The sequence below is a fragment of the Pan paniscus genome, chromosome 10 (assembly GCF_029289425.2).
Source record: "Pan paniscus chromosome 10, NHGRI_mPanPan1-v2.0_pri, whole genome shotgun sequence".
Lineage (NCBI taxonomy): Eukaryota > Metazoa > Chordata > Mammalia > Primates > Hominidae > Pan > Pan paniscus.
In genome coordinates this window covers 63,988,781-64,005,916 of record NC_073259.2, presented here as the reverse complement: position 1 = coordinate 64,005,916, position 17,136 = coordinate 63,988,781, and the positions used below count along the sequence as shown (strand labels likewise).

Genomic DNA, 17,136 nt, shown 5'->3' with positions numbered 1-17,136 from the left:
TCCCAGTATATATAAAATACATCAAGTCTGTCTTGTGACAGTTTCATCTGAACTTGAACTGTTAATGTTCTAGTTGTGCAAAGCAGTTTGCCTGTGGATAAGATGACCTGTGTAATAATCTTTGTTAGTAGTCTTAAAGCTGCTGCCATAGTCCTCCAAGAAGAAAGCACCAAGACAACATTTCATATGACTATAATGCATGTACTATATAAGCTGATCTGGCTTTGAAAGATGTGAGTTGGCAAGTTCCTCACATAGAGTCATTGTATTCCACCTGTCCTTCAATTTAGTTTTTTCTGAGCTTCTTTGCAGCCTTTGATGTGTTTTTAAGAAAGCTGAATGCACAAGAGGATCTGTGCCACTGACATGGCTGTGGTGTGCATACTGTGTAGTTACATAGCCCTTCCAATTCTGGGTCCATTTGCGCCACTGACATGGCTGTGGTGTGCATACTGTGTAGTTACATAGCCCTTCCAATTCTGGGTCCATTTGCACTAGCAAATTAAAATATGCTTTGATTCATACTTACTTAAACCTGAAAGCAGGAATGCCTACATTAATTCCTACATTAAAAACAGCCATCTACCCTTGATTATCTAGAAAGACTTGGTAATGATGGTCAGTTCCTTTTAGATTTCAGAAAATCAAATGATGACCTAAATTTCCCTTAATTTGCAAATACAGTAGTAATTAAGGTACATCTCTAAAGTGGAGCACTTACACCAGGCTCTAAGGTTCACTTTGAGGTGGAACTTAAAACCAGTGTACTGTATGTATGCATTGGTAATAGCTACTTTTGCTTCATAGCTTCATACCAACAAAATATATTAGAATAGTATGAAAGTACTGGAGGAGCTGAAAGAAAAAGAAAAACACCCAAGACTGGGCATGGTGGCACACGCCTGTAATCCCAGCACTTTGGGAGGCCGAGGCAGGTGGATCACCTGAGGTCGGGAGTTGGAGACCAGCTTGACCAACATGGAGAAACCCCGTCTCTACTAAAAATACAAAATTGGCCGGGCGTGGTGGTGCATGCCTGTAATCCCAGCTACTCGGGAGGGTGAGGCAGGAGAATTGCTTGACCCTGGGAGGTGGAGGTTGTGGTGAGCTAAGATTGTGCCATTGCACTCCAGCCTTGGCAACAAGAGCGAAACTCCGTCTCAAAAAAAAAAATAAAACAACACCCAGATAGATACACATACTCCTTCAGACTTACAGACCTAAGCTGCATTTATGGGGTAGTGATGAGGTTTAGAACATATACATATTTTGTTAAAATTCCCCAGATGATTCTTGGTATGAACTACTATATTATAAATTTTAAGATGTACTTAGAAATCCTTAAGACATCTAGCCCCGTCTCTAATAGACAACACATTTATATTGCAGATATTACTTTTTTTTCAGTTTATGACCAGGTATTTATGAAGGACTATTGGCAGGGAAAATATGAATATGTTAACTTTAGCTTACGGCATCAATTTACTAAGGAACAACAGGCTCACCAACTGATGTCAAACATAAAAACCCCCACATCAGTCTGATACAATATGGTACTACTTTGAATCTGTTACTAGTACCATCTTGACAGAGGATACATGCTCCCAAAACGTTTGTTACCACACTTAAAAATCACTGCCATCATTAAGCATCAGTTTCAAAATTATAGCCATCCATGATTTACTTTTTCCAGATGACTACCATTATTCTAGTCCTTTGAATTTGTAAGGGGAAAAAAAACAAAAACAAAAACTTACGATGCACTTTTCTCCAGCACATCAGATTTCAAATTGAAAATTAAAGACATGCTATGGTAATGCACTTGCTAGTACTACACACTTTGTACAACAAAAAACAGAGGCAAGAAACAACGGAAAGAGAAAAGCCTTCCTTTGTTGGCCCTTAAACTGAGTCAAGATCTGAAATGTACAGATGATCTCTGATGATACCTGTATGTCCTTATTGTGTAAATAAAATTGCTGGTATGAAATGACACTAAAGTTTGTCAAAAAATGAATTCTTAACTTTTCTCCCAGAGAAAGGGAGACAAAAGGAGCTTTTTAATACCTAATCTACTTTGGAACATAACCGTATAGAGTACGAAAAATTTTACGACTTTTTTCCTACCAGATTCTGACAGTTCACCAAGGTATTATAACATCTCCATTTTTGCGTATGAAGACAGTGACTTGCTCCAAGTAATCCAGGTAGTAAATGGCTAGAATTTGAACACTAAAGCCATGCTCTGCTGCCTGTAAGGTTTTCAAAAGAAATCTGATTAATCATTTCGTATGTGATTCACTTGATCCTCAAGGCAACCGGGATGCCATTGCCTTGATTTTTCAGATATGGAAATAGTTGTGGAGAATTAATTTGCCTCATGTTTGCAGAGCTGAACTCAGTCTTGATTCCAAATCCTTTAAGTTTGACCTGAAAACTTTCCTTACCTGGATACTTTTTGATATTCTCATATGATTGCATATTTGGTATAATTGGCTTTATTTTTGGGGGGTTAACTTTTTAATTTACCTCAAGTTGCAATCTGCTTGGGGGGAAAAGCTGAAACTTAAAACCAATTTAAGTTTCTAAATTTATAAAACATTGCTACCTTAGGAATCCACTGACACCAAGGCTTAATGTGAACAGAATTATACTGGAACACAGGCAAGGAACCAGAAAACTGAATTAGAAACTTTCTGAAAAGTCACGTACTGATTTTTGTACTATTATTTGTAAAGAAACAACTACTTATTGTAATTTCTCAAAGCAACCATGGCCTCATCTAACTTTTTCTCCTTTTTAAGAACTACATTTGCTCTCTGAACTACAAAAAAATCAAATTTCTATTCAAAGTTTCTAATACTAGTTTTCCCATTTCTAATGTGGACACTAGAGGCCCTGATGATTTTATAAACAACTATATAACATTAGTGACATCGGTGCTCCATACCTGATAGAAAAGCAGCTACAATTCCTTTTTTTTTTTTTTTTTTTTTTTGAGACAGAGTTTCACTCACTACTCATGCTGTCTCCCAGGCTGGAGTGCAGTGGCGTGATCTCAGCTCACTGCAACCTCCATCTCCTGGGTTCAAGTGATTCTCGCAGCTCAGCCTCTTGAGTAGCTGGGGTTACAGGTGCCTGCAACCACATATGGCTAATTTTTATATTTTCAGTAGAGACGGGGTTTCGCCCTGTTGGCCAGGCTGGTCTCCAACTCCTGGCCTCAAGCGATTTGCCCACCTTGGCCTCCCGAAGTGCTGGGATTACAGGTGTGAGCCACCATGCCCAGCCTCACAATTCCTTACACTACCTCTTTTTCATTGTTCCTCATCACTACAAAAAGGAGAGCAGGAAGGGTAAGATAGGAAAGCAGCATTTCTTTCTCTTCTGAAGTATAATTTTAAAAAGAGATTAACCCTGAAAATCATAGTTTTCTATGGTAATCAAGGTTTGTACGTCAGAAAATAAAACATCCCATTATTAAACAAATATTTATTAACCGGCCCATAAAAATAATGAAGTTACTCACACTGAGTCCTAGTCCATTCTGTTTTTCTGATTTGCATAAGCAAAGGTCTAAGTTCTGGAGCCAACCCTTCAGAGGTCTTGAGAATGAATGATGGGTAAGTTTATTTGGACAACCAGAAGGACTTTTCATCATAACTGAAGCCATTTTATAATGTAGAAATTTCTTTTTCCTATTTTAAGTAAGGAAAGTCCATTCTTGAGAATATGTTGTCCAACAATTAAAACACTCTCAGGATTTGTTACTTGTTGGTGATTTATGCTGACTCCGCCTTCTGTTATCATTCGATACCTAAAAAATAGAAACGTTTAGTAAGTAGAGAGATCCAATCACTGTTGATCTGTCCCCCAAAAAAGACTGTTTCACTTAGATTTCAGAGGCTCTCCAATTGAGAAGATTTCATTTGGCACTGGACTGTTACCTTCATGTTTGCTGTATTATTAATAGATTCTGCCTCTCTTTTCTGCTCTTTGTTTTTTGTTGTTTGTTTTTGAAACACATTCTTGCTCTGTAGCCCAGGCTGGCATGATCTCAGCTCACTGCAACCTCCGCCTCCTGTGTTCTAAGTGATTCTCCTGCCTCAGCCTCCAGAGTAGCTGCGATTACAGGTGCACGCCACCACACCTGGCTAATTTTGTATTTTTAGTAGAGATGGGTTTCGCCATGTTAGCCAGGCTGGTCTCAAACTCCCGACCTCAAGTGATCCACCTGCCTTGGCCTCCCAAAGTGCTGGGATTACAGGTGTGAACCACTGTGTCTGGCTGGAATTTACGCCTTGCAATCTGCTCTTTTGAAGACTCCGTCTCAAGAAAAAAAAAGAAAGACCTAGGAGAAGTTGTTCTAGGAGCACACTGGGTAGGTGAGGGCTGAACATTTCACTGAAAAAATAGATACTTAAACTGGGAGTGAAGCTACCTTGACAATCAGGGCAGGAAACATGGGAGCAGCTAGAAAGGTGAGATCTGAGAAGACAGGGCTACAGCGTGGCTAGATCTTGGAAGTCCTTAAGAAAGAAAAATGGTGGTTTTCTCTCATCTGAATGTTACCAAATAAAATTAAGAAACCACTACTGGACATGGTTTTAAAGATATTTTTATACCTTTATTTTTGGGTAGAGACGGAGTCTCACTACGTCCTTGCCCACACAGATCTTGAACTCCTGGCCCCAAGCAATCCTCCCGCCCTCGGCCTCCCGAAGTGCTGGGATTACAAATGTGAGCCACCATACCTGGCCATGGACATGGTTTTATAAAACTCATCAGTAAAAGATTTTCTACTTAAGGCCAGATTCCTTTCTTTAGGAAGTATTATTTTACGCTGTCTGCTAGTTTCCAGATCATGTTCTATGTTTAATTTAAATGCATCAAACCTATTTAGCTTATATAATATTAAAAAAAAAAATCAGTATTACTTAGAGCCCTGGCTAAATCAGATGTGGTGTCATCTTTAGTAGTGGTAAAGCTTCCAGTATTAGCGAACACACTATAGTAAAGTTCAGAAGAAAACGAAATCTGCTTCCATAGTGAGGAAACTTATTTGTCTCACTGACATACTATAGGGAAGTATATGACACCAGCCTCAAATTCACTGTGTGTTAAACCAGCAGATGAGGGAATCACTAAGGTGGAGTGGCAGGTGATGCAAAGGGAGACAATGGGTGCTTTTTCCAGGCAGAATAGTCTAGGACTCTTTAGGACACAGGCAAACAATCCAAGACAGTTGAAAGAGAACAACTATAACAAATGTCATTCATAATCATGGCCATGATATGGCCGATAACCATTTGACTTCTGTGTGATCTCCTGTAAAAGAGGCACCTGGGGGTCTTCTGGCTACCCAACACTTTTCCTTCCACCTCACTGTTCATTTAAAAATGGATAAGCATCAATTATATGCTGAATTATTTTTTGTGAAAAACCTTATTTACTCCTTAATACCTCATAACTGATTAATTAAAATATTCTACTCAATTCCTGAATAGAAAATGCAATTCTCAAGGGGATTATTATATAGTTTACAATAATAGTCTTATGACGTTAGTAGGTTAGTGCAAAAGTACTTGCGGTTTTGGCCATTATATGCTCATTTCATTTTCAGAAATTCAGTTAATACTATAGATAGGTTAGGTAACCTTTCCCATCCCCGAATATAAAAAGGATAGACTATGAGAGGGACTGTGTTAATCTGTTACACAGGGCCTCTGTTTCTGCATCCCTCTAAAATTGTGACCATATCCCTAAGCCGTACACTGATGCCAGTGTATTTACTGAACATGTCCCTCAAATGCACTTTTCCAGTGTTGGAGGAAAGACTGACTGGGTTAGATATAATAAGAGACAGTATAGGAGTACTGTACTATTATAGAAAATATAAAGTATTTTCAACAATAAGTACTCTCAGGCTATACTTTATTCTTGGACTAAACTAACTTTTCTAAGGAAGAGATGCCACTAAAGCATTATCAGGAAAACACCCTCTCTGGAAACACATGCTGTGAACTGTAACATTTTATTTATTTTTTGAGACAGAGTCTTGCTCTGTCACCCAGGCTGGAGTGCAGTGGTGGGATCTCCGCTCACTGCAAGCTCTGCCTCCCGGGTTGATGCCATTCTCCTGCCTCAGCCTCCCAAGTAGCTGGGACTACAGGCGCCTGCCACCATGCCCGGCTAATTTTTTGTATTTTTAGTAGAGACAGGGTTTCACCGTGTTAGCCAGGATGGTCTCGATCTCCTGACCTCGTGATCTGCCCGCCTCGGCCTCCCAACGTGCTGGGATTACAGGCGTGAGCCACTGCTCCCGGCCTTGTGAACTGTAACATTTCATGGTGAATTAACTGTAAATCTAAAAGTTAAATAATCTTACCCTCGGGGACCATCTGGAATGGCATTTGCTTTGCGGCAAGTATCTAGGACACTTGTTCCAGGATCGAGAAAAAATTCAGAAAATGGAGCTTCTTTAAACAACTCTTTTAACTCCTGATCAGACATGACCTCCAGTGCATCTATGCTACTGTGATAAAGGGCTTGTGTACACCTGAAAAACACATTTGAAGAGCTACATCATATAAATGTTTATTCAAATACATGTTCTAATACCCATTAACCAATTATAGAGTGTCCAAGTTCTAGACTAAAAGTTTTTTTTTTTTTTTGAGATGGAGTCTTGCTCTGTTGCCCCGGCTGGATTGCAATGGCATGATCTCGGCTCACAGCAACCTCTGCCTCCCGGGTTCAAGCGATTCTCCTGCCTCAGCCTCCTGAGTAGCTGGGATTACAGACGTGTGCCACCACGCCCAGCTAAGTTTTGTATTTTTAGTAGAGATGGGGTTTCACCATGTTGGTCAGGCTGGTCTCGAACTCCTGACCTCGTGATCAGCCCACCTCGGCCTCCCAAAGTGGTGGGATTACAGGCGTGAGCCACCGTGCCCGGCATAGACTAAAAGTTTTTTAAACACCTATCTGGTATAATTCATAAACTTAATTCAAGATAATCCTTCTTTCCAATAAACGGGCTATTTTAAATTGCTAAGTCAAATACTGACAGTCCTTGTGATAAATGACAAGATAATCCTAAAACATACTCCTACTTTTCTCATGTCTATCCACTGAATAACTAACTATCAAGTGTTAATCATACTAAACTACTACCTTTTAGCAGAATCCAATCCTTCTCGTCCATGAACAAGCTTTGTTACTTCTGCTGCCAGTCGTTTCTGAGGACCCCGCCTTTCTGGCTCTTTGACATGCAGCTGCATGATATGATCAATCTCTGGAAGGGGCAGGAAAGTGAACAGCTTCAGGTACCTTTGAGACAAAAAATAAAGAGTTACACTTATATAACATACCTAATTTTTATCTCCAGCTCTTCTACCCTTTAAGGTTATCCTGCTTACTTTTAAATATGAAACAAACATACAGAAATGTACTGAACATAGTAGGTCCCATGCACACATCACCCAGATTTAAGGTGTTACTATTTTGGCATCTTTGTTTTCAATTTCTTTCTTTTTTTTTTTTTTTGAGATGGGGGTCTTGCTGCTGCCCAGGCTGGAGTGCAGTGGCATGATCATGGCTCACTGTAACCTCAACCTCCTGCGCTCAAGCAATTCTACCACCTCTGCCTCCCAAGCAGCCGGGACCACAGGCTTGTGCCACCACGCCTGGCTAATTTTTAAATTTTTTTTGTAAAGACGGGGTCTCCTGTGTTGCCCAGGCTGGTCTCAAACTCCTGGGCTCAAGTGATCCTCTTGTCTCAGCCTCCCAAAGTGTTGGGATTATGGGCAGGAGCCACCAAGCCCAGCCTCGTATTTTCTTTTTAAAAGGAACAAAATAGGCATAGATGAAGGCCGCAGTCCAATCACATTCCCTTCCTTGCCCCGAGATAATCATAAATCTAAGTTTATGTGCTGCCATCCTTCCCAAGCATGTTTTTATACTTTCATGTGCATGTGGCCATAAAAAGAAGTACTGTGTAATTTTAAAAACTGATATAAATCATCATGCTCTGCATAATGACATTTCTGTCAATGATGGACTACATATATCTGCGGTCCCCAACCTTTTTGGCACCACGAGGCGGCGGGGAGGGGAGGTGGTTTCAGAATGAAACTGTTCCACTTCAGATCATCAGGCATTTGTTGGATCCTCAAAAGGAATGCGCAATCTAGATCTCTTGCATGCGCAGTTCACAATAGGGTTTGTGCTCCTATGAGAATCTAATGCAACCGTGGATCTGACAGGAGATGAAGCCCAGGTGTAATGCTCACTCGCCTGCCACTCAGCTCCTGTTGTGCAGCCCTGTTCCTAATAGGCCACGGACTGGTACAGTCCAACAGTGGTTCATAACATTATAATACCATAGTTTACTGTACCTTTTCTATGTTTACGTATACAAATACTTACCCTCGCGTTATCACTGCCTTCAGTATTTAGTACAGTAATGTGCTGTACGTGTTTCTACCCTGGGAGCAACAGGGTACACTGTATAGCCTAAGTGTGTAGTAGGCTATGCTATCTATGTTTGTGCAGGGACACTCTACGATATTTGCAATGATGAAATCACCTAACAACACACTTCCCAGAATGTACCCCTATTGTTAAGTGATATATGACTATAATATCATCCTATATGTATTCTCTTTTTCTTTGGTGAAATATATATAACACACAGAAAAAAGTACATTATTCGCAAAGATATAGCTTAATGAATCATAAAACATCTATGTAACCATCACCATGGTCAAGAAATACAGTACTGGGCCGGGCGCAGTGGCTCACGTCTGTAATCCCAGCACTTGGGGAGGCCGAGGCGGGAGGATCATGAGGTCAGGAGATCGAGACCAGCCTGACCAACATGGTGAAACCCCATCTCTACTAAAAAATACAAAAAAAGTCCCAGCTACTCGGAAGGCTGAGGCTTGAACCCGGGAGATAGAGGTTGCAGTGAGCCGAGATCACGCCACTGCACTCCAGCCTGGTGACAGAGTGAGACTCCATCTCAAATAAAAAAAAAAAGAAAAAAAAAAAAGAAAAAGAAACACAGTATTGCCCTACCCAAGAATGCACAAATATATCATACACCCCTCCAAGTTTATCACTATTTTGCCTTTCATAGTAATCACTTCCTTGTCTGTCTTGATACTTTTAACATCTCAGCATGCCTCCCTTAAGAGCATCACTTAATTTTGCCTGTCTTTAAGATTTTATATGAAAGGAATCACACAGAATTTATTTTCTGGCACATCGATATGTTTAGGAGAGTCATCCATGATGCTGCATGTGCAACATTCCATGCTATGATTATCCTATGATGTGTTTATTTTCCTGTGAACTTTTGTGCTGTTTCTACTTTTAGACAATTGCTATTAATGCTGCTCTGAATAGCCTCATATACCTCTGTTGGTGCACATGTGCATTAATTTCTGTTGGGTATATATGCCCAGAAGAGGAACTGCTGGGTCACAGGTTATGTGCACATTTAGCTTTAGTAGGTACTGCCAAATATTTTCCCAAAGTGGTTCTATACGTTTATTCTCCCACCACCTTGGAACATTCTTGCCAGCACTTGGTTCTGCCAACTCTTTTGTTTAGCCATTCTGGAGGATGCATAATGGTATCTCATTGTGCCCTTTATCTTGTATTTTTCTTCTCAGTATGAAGGCTAAGCACTTTTTTATATGTTTTTGGCCTTTGGACAGGATCTTTGTGAAGCACCTGTTCAAGTCTCTTTCCATTGTTCTGCTGGGTTGTCTTTTTCTCACTGGCTTAGAGAAATTTCTTTTTTAACATTAAAATAACTATGTTTAAGATAGTATTTACATAGTTTTTTCATTTTTAAAATTATTTTAAATTTTTTGTGGGTATATAGGTGTATGTATTTATGGGGTACATGAGATGTTTTGATATAGGCATGCAATGTGAAATAAGAAATTCTTTATATTAATGTGAATACAAGCCCTTTATCATTTAGATACATGTATTGAAAATATCTTCTCCCACTCTTAACAGTGACTTACGATGAACAGATCTTATTTTTAATTTAGTCTAACTTGTCAATCTCTTCCTTTTGTGTCCTGTTTAAGAATCTTTCTCTATCTTAAAGTAATAAAGGCATTTTCCTATTTATCTAAAAGCTTTATTGTTTTGTCTTTTAATATAGATTTAGGTCTATAATCTGCCTGGAATTGACTTTTGTGTACTATGTAAGGTTAAGTTTCATTTTTTTTCACCCACAAAGACATCTAAGTAATGGAGCAATATTCACTGAAGACTGTCTTCCCAAACTACAATGCCACCTTTGCCAGGGATAAGGAGACCATATATGCTAGAGTGTGTCTGGATTCTCTAATCTGTGCCATTGGTCTCTTAACTTTACATTTAAACGTGTACCTTTAAACCTAAAAGTCATAATTAGAAATAATGAGTTTGGCAGAGTTGCTAGATTTAAAGGTAATATATATAAAGTAATTGTATTTCTATACATCAGAACCAGATAGAAAATGCAATTTTTGAAAAGATTATCTAAATTCTCTAGGCCGGGTGCGGTAGCTCAAGCCTGTAATCCCAGCACTTTGGGAGGCTGAGGAAGGTGGATCACTTGAGGTCAGGAGTTCGAGACCAGCCTGGCCAACATGGCGAAACCCTGCCTCTACAAAAATACAAAAATTAGCTGGGCATGGTGGCACATGCCTGTAGTCCCAGCTACTCAGGAGAATCACTTGAACCCAGGAGGCGGAGGTTGCAATGAGCCAAGATCATGCCACTACACTCTAGCCTGGGCAACAAAGTGAGACACTGCCTCAAAAAAAAAAAAGATTATCAATTCTCAATACATCAAAACCCCAGGACTATATCGTCAAACATTCTAGGACTAAATCTAAAGAGAAAAAAACACAATTACCGAAATTTTGTAATAAGGCATGATAATCTTCCACTCTGTTCTTCAAAAACATCTTGGCCAATCTTAGCCCTTTTTATTTCTATGTCAGTGTTACAATGAGCTTGTCAAGTTCCACAAAAAGCCGGTTTAGATATGGTTGGCACTGTACTAAATGTAGATCAAATCCAGAACTGGTATCTTGGCCGGGTGCGGGGGCTCATGCTGTAATCCCAGCACTTTGGGAGTCTGAGGCAGGTTTATCGCTTGAGTCCAGGAGTCTGAGACCAGCCTGGGGAACAAGGTGAAACTCCACCATTACTAAAAAAAAAAATACAAAATTAGCTGGGCATGGTGGTGTGCACCTGAGCCTGGGAATTTCAGGCTACAGTGAGCCAAGACTGCGTCACTACACTCTAGCCTGGGCAATGGGAGTGAGATTCTGTTTCAAAAAATACAAAAAAGAACTGATATTATTTTTGTACTATGAATATGGTCTAACTCTCCATTTATGTAGGTCTTTATTTTGCTCAATAGCATCTTTTAATATTTTGCAGGAAAGTCATATACCTTTTAAGTCTTAAAGAATTATTCCTAGATTACTTTGATGTTACAGAGCATCAAAATATTTTTTTCACTTTTTGTTGCAGGTATATTTGTTTCTCATTAATTCATATTCTTCCAAGAGTTTAAGGCAATTTGATTTAAGGAGAAATCATTTCTTAAGAGGATCTTTAAAGTCATATTTGTGAGAGAAGAGAGACAAAGGAAAAATAAGGGTAGTCAAGTTTAAGTTGAAAGGAGTGAAAAAACTAGAATATGCAGGTGATAAAATCCTAAGAACTTGCTAGATACAGATCAAAAAGTTGGCTCTACATTTTCTAGCCACCCACTGTTTTTCTGCTTTAACCAACAAAGTGTTTAACTTTAGAACACAGTAAAAATTAGTCTTCTATGATGTAATGGTTTATGTACAGACAGAAACTACGTTAAAAACAAAAAAACTATAAAATGTACATAGATTCAATGGCTAAAATTACATCATAGTGTCAGTTTTTCTCAGCCCATTATTCAGAACTCACCTTTCCACTGAATCGTCCGGTTGCCTGACAAAGAACTGATACAATTCAAATGGAGATGTCTTATCTCTGTTTAGCCAAACAGCGTTGCCAGCAGACTTTCCCAGCTTTGCTCCAGTTGTACTTGTAATTAGAGGAACGGTGATTCCAAATACATCTTCTCCAGTCAACCTACGCATAAAGAACAATTTCATTATGTGCCTCAAGCACAAGTGGTGGTAGGTTCTACTGTTCACCTTCCAGATTTCTTTCTGGTTACTTGCTCCAGGAAAACTTCCTTGACCTCCTAAATCTGAATTCTTGTCCCTCTTATGTATTGTTACAGTACTTACTCTATTCATTCTGAACCTCATGAGTGGTTCCAGGCAGGTTCTAGGCAGGCCAAGGGGAAGTGCTACATAACAATGGACTAGAGATTTTGAAAGGCTGAGTGGGAAGGAGAAAACTGGGTGAAGGGGTGTCAGGAAGAGACACTAAAAGGAAATCTTCTAAACGCCTTTTAAACATGTGCTTTGCTCTGTTGCACATGAGCTAGCCCCATCCTTCACCTCTCTCAAGAAAATGCTATTAGACCCGCATTACTTGTCAATTATTTGGAGTTGAAAAAACTTTTTGAGATACCAACCAAGGACTAACACTAGTTTCATGGAGGGTGCAGAGCTAAAGCAGAGGCTAGCTACTCAAGGAGGCCCAGTCACGTTCTGGTATAAACACACAAAAGCAGTTTCTCTAATTAGAGAGGACGACTTAGGCGAAGCAAAACAGACCGACCAAATCTTCACTAGTGGTCTGTTTCCCTTTTTTTTTTTTTTTTTTGAGACGGAGTCTCCCTCTGTTGCCCCAGGCTGGAGTGCAGTGGCGCGATCTCGGCTCACTGAAACCTTCGCCTCCCGGGTTCAAGAGATTCTCCTGCCTCAGCCTCCCGAATAGCTGGGATTACAGGCGTGCATCACCACGCCCAGCTAATTTTTAGAATACACCGTTTACTCTTAATACCCTTAATTCAGCCCTTTAATTCTTATTAGCCAGTGTTATTAACGCCATTATAGAGCCTTAATGGGGATAAAACCAACAAGAGCTGGAACGAAGGGCAGCAACTACAATCCTAAGAGTGAATCACAGGCTACTAGTGTGTAAATTATTTGGTCCCAGGATTTCCCCAAGGTTTAAAGGCACTTACTTGTTGATGAACTCATATCCGGACATGATGTTGCCTAGTTGATCAGATCCGCCCAGCTGGACCCTGCATCCATAACGCTGGAAGAGGTAATAGAAGTCATAGGCCTGGAGCACCTGGTAAAAGAACTCGGCCAAGCTCATGCCCTCGGGGCTCTTGAGCCGCAGCTGCACGCTCTGCCGGCTCAGCAGCGTCCCCATGCGGAAATGACCCCCCACTGCCGCCAGGAAGTCCACCAGGTGCTGCTTCTGGTACCAGGCTGAGTTGTCCAGCACAGTGAAGCTGCCCCAGGAGCGCCCATCAGTGAAAAGCTGCTGGTGATTAGCCGCCAGGGCCTCAAGCCCTAGGCGCAGAGCTCGCGCGTTGGCTAGCACGCGCTCTGTCTCCAGCGCCTCGCGTTCCTTGGTACGGCCGCTCGGGTCTCCCAGGCGCGCCGTGGCGCCTCCCACCAGCGCGATCACGTTGTGGCCCGCTCGCTGCAAATGAAACAGGCCCAGCAGCGCAAGTAGATGACCCACATGAAGCGAGTCTGCCGTGGGGTCGAAGCCACAGTAAATGGTTTGGGGAAAACTCGCCGTGCCACGGTCGAAGAGCTCTGGGAGCTCTATTTTCGTCCCCGTCTCCGGGAAGAAGTCCTTGAACAGACCTCGAGCCTTCTGCGCTGCCAGTAACCCCTGAGCGCCCGAGTGGGCCTTACGCAGCCCCAAGGGCAACAATACTGAGAGACTTAGGGTACCAGACCACCGGCCCCAGGAAAAGGACCGCAAGATGGGCGCCGCCATCTTGGTGGCGGCACGAAGGGAATGCTGGGATTGCAGAGGCTCCCACCACACCCACCTACTTACAGCTCCTAGGGAAGGTGCTTCAGTGTTTTTCTGCGCATGCCCGAGACGGTTACGTAGTTACGGAGCTTGCGCTCTCAGCAGTTGAGTCCCGACTCCAAGTGGCGATTCCGCCTCAGAGCCGTCGCCTTACGTTCCCTTAAACTTAATTTTTCCATCAGCAGTGTGGATCTGCTTATGATAGTTCCTACCTCATAAGGCTGTTGTGAGCCTTAAAAATTAAAGCATTTGGCACATAACGCTTCACAAATGCTAACTTGTATTTACATTTTCACCTAAAAAGATTGTGATGCGCAAGTTCTTTGAAGTCTTGGTTCCATGCAAAAAGCTGCTCACAGAGGTTGAGAAAGGTTAGGAATTGGTTTAACTTCGCGGAGAGATAGGGAGTTGCTGCTGAGACGCAAGCAATTTCATAGTACCGATTCCCTAATTGCACCTCAGTCCCCAGTACTCATCAACTCTTCCAGGAGGTGGCAGTCTTGTCCAAGGTATAGCAAGAAAAACTCAGTGCAATAAAGTACATACATCAAGTCCTGTGGTTTATTTATTTTAAATACAGTTAACTAGGTTGGGACACAGCTTAGCATGAGTGGATTCAAATTAGTAATCACATCGTGCAGCGTGACAGGTGCTCTGAATACTGACCAGGGATGAGGTTCTTATCGGCAGCTGGCTGGCAGGTGATCTAGCTTCAAAATCCCATGTTAGAGCCTGATTTCTAGGACCGCTTTCAAAATCATCTTAGGTAGAATTCCCTGGACTCTGAGTTGGGGGGGAGACTGGTTTGCAGGAGGGTAATTGGAGTGTGCTCTTAAGAACAACACCTATAATGGAGTGAGGGAGGCCGGGTTGGGCGGAGGGAGAAAGAAGTGGAACTGTGAACAATTTGTAATAGAGGCCTCAGGCAATCCAGTAAGGGCTCTGGAGCCGGGATTTCCTTTCAGAGTCATCCTGAATTGAGGCCAGGGGGCAGACCTTTAGACCCTCTTACTGACTGCTCATTAAATGGATGTTTCTGGGGAGGAAGCAAAACGCTGGGTTAAGGCTTTTGGAGAGTGAGATGTGCAGGAAGGGACTCCGCTGTGAGCAATAAGCAACCAACACTCCCAGCAGCTGGGGGATTGAGTGCCTTGGTCCTGTGACTGGGATCTGGGCCATGTTCCAAATCATTCCCTACAGGACTTTTCCATTTTTTAACGTTATAAAGTTATCTAACAAAATGAAAACTTATTTTAATAATTAGTTTCTTTGCATGTATAATTATCAGTGAATTAGTTTCTCATTGCCAAATAGTAACTTCAATAGGATTTTGAGATACTCATTCAATAGGCTATTAAACATACTCCCAACTGCTTAAGAAAATAGTGTGTTCTTTCATGTTATTATTCAAAATATCTTAAAATTTGCAATCATAACCTGTTGATCTTCAGTGTATTTTTTTTTTTTAAGTGTCACTCTGTTGTCCACACTGGAGTGCCGTGGCAGGATCATGGTTCACTGCAGCCTTGAACTCCTAGGCTCCAGCGATCTTCCTGCCTCAGCCTCCCAAGTAGCTGGAGCTACAGGTGTGGACTACCATGCCTGGCTAATTTTTATTTTTTGTTTTTGTAGAGACGGGGGTCTCACTGTCTTGCCCAGGGTGGTCCTAAACTCCTGGCCTCAAGCAAGCTTCCCACCTCTGCCTCCCAAAGTGTTGGGATTACAGGCACGAGCTACTTCGCAAGGCCAATCTGCAGTCGTATGGTCCACCACTTTGATCAGGGACAGATTTCAGTAGGTATGGCAGGAAATTCTCCTGAGCACATGTAAGGAAACTCACATCTGGGCCACTTGTCACTTGAAAGCCAAAAACCCAAGAGAAGAGCTGTAGTGAAAGTAAAGTTAGCTTTATTCAAGAGACCAGCAACCCCGAGGGATGCAGTGAGCTAGCGTTCAAAGACCACCTCTGGTTTTTAAGGGCAATTAAGAGAAAGGATGATAAAAAGATTTTTGTGAAACGTGTGCAGTCTCAGGTCGGCAGTAAATCATTGCTTTCTTGGTCAATATTTTGTGACTTTCTGCAGGTACCATCAGCCTATTCTTATTAGGTCGGTCAGCCCATTCACAGAGAGGCTGATCTAGGTATTTTTTTTATCTCTGTTCAAGATCCTGTTTTTCTGAGGCTGATTTTAGTGAATGATCTACAAAATCAAGCAAAGCAATAATTGTATTCAAATAAGCAAGCTTTCCTCTAACATGGAATCAGTACTGTCACACACACAGCAAACGGTGCTTTCTATTTGGTACCTTAATACATAGGGCACACATGTGTTTCTGGTGACACACAACTCTCTGGCTTTTACAGGCGTGTTAGTAATTTGAAAATCCTACTTGTTACAACGGTATGCCAGGGTTACTTGATGTCAGGGTTACTTGATGACCTGTGCTTAATGGAGAAGAATTTTGTGGATAATGAGAAATAGAAAATTTCTACCTGGGATTAAAATTTATTATAAAGTCTTTTAAAAATAGATTTGAGCTCTGCTTTGTCTCTTAAGTTTAGTTGCATCTCATGAAGAGGCAGCAAAGTCTGATATAGAAGGTGGTGTCGGGCCGGGTGCGGTGGCTCACGCCTGTAATCCCAGCACTTTGGGAGGCCAAGGTGGGTGGATCACTTGAGGTTGGTAGTTTGAGACCAGCCTGACCAACATGGAGGAACCCCATCTCTACTAAAAATACAAAATTAGCCAGGCATGGTGGCGCATGCCTGTAATCCCAGCTACTTGGGAGGCTGAGGCAGGAGCATCGCTTGCACCCACGAGGTGGAGGTTGCAGTGAGCCGAGATCATGCCATTGCACTCCAGCCTGGGCAACAAAAGCCAAAGCCAAACTCCGTCTCAAAAAAAAAAAAAAAAAAAAAGAAGGTGGTGTCACAGGAGGTGCTAGATGAGACTTGACAGTAGCTCAATGACAGTAACAAGCAACAAGTTTGGAAAATACAGTCAGATCAATTACTCTCTTTTTATAATTTGTGTTGGTATTATAGGGGAAATTGGGCTTTGTCCCAAAGACAGGAGCAATAGTAGAAGATGGGACTTCCAAACCTTTGGAATTATATCCGTGGCTAAAATTTTATGGGATTGCACCCATGGTTTGCAT

The 17,136-nt window shown here is 41.5% G+C and overlaps 1 protein-coding gene across 2 annotated transcripts; it reads right to left on the bottom strand.

Annotated features, from left to right (window-relative positions):
* Positions 1 to 3,477: 3,477 nt before the first annotated feature.
* Positions 3,478 to 16,871, bottom strand: YARS2 (tyrosyl-tRNA synthetase 2). 2 transcript variants are annotated; one of them, XM_003813727.5, is made up of 5 exons: positions 13,160 to 16,871; positions 11,983 to 12,150; positions 7,174 to 7,329; positions 6,389 to 6,559; positions 3,478 to 3,817 (listed from the first exon to the last, which is right to left on the bottom strand). In XM_003813727.5, exons 1-5 carry the CDS (start codon positions 13,936 to 13,938, stop codon positions 3,658 to 3,660), a joined length of 1,434 nt encoding a protein of 477 aa, XP_003813775.2. In that variant the 5' UTR covers positions 13,939 to 16,871; the 3' UTR covers positions 3,478 to 3,657. The 2 variants fall into 2 exon arrangements, with proteins under 2 accessions (XP_003813775.2, XP_008964534.2); XM_008966286.5 differs by lacking the exon at positions 6,389 to 6,559.
* Between the last annotated feature and the right edge of the window lie 265 nt (positions 16,872 to 17,136).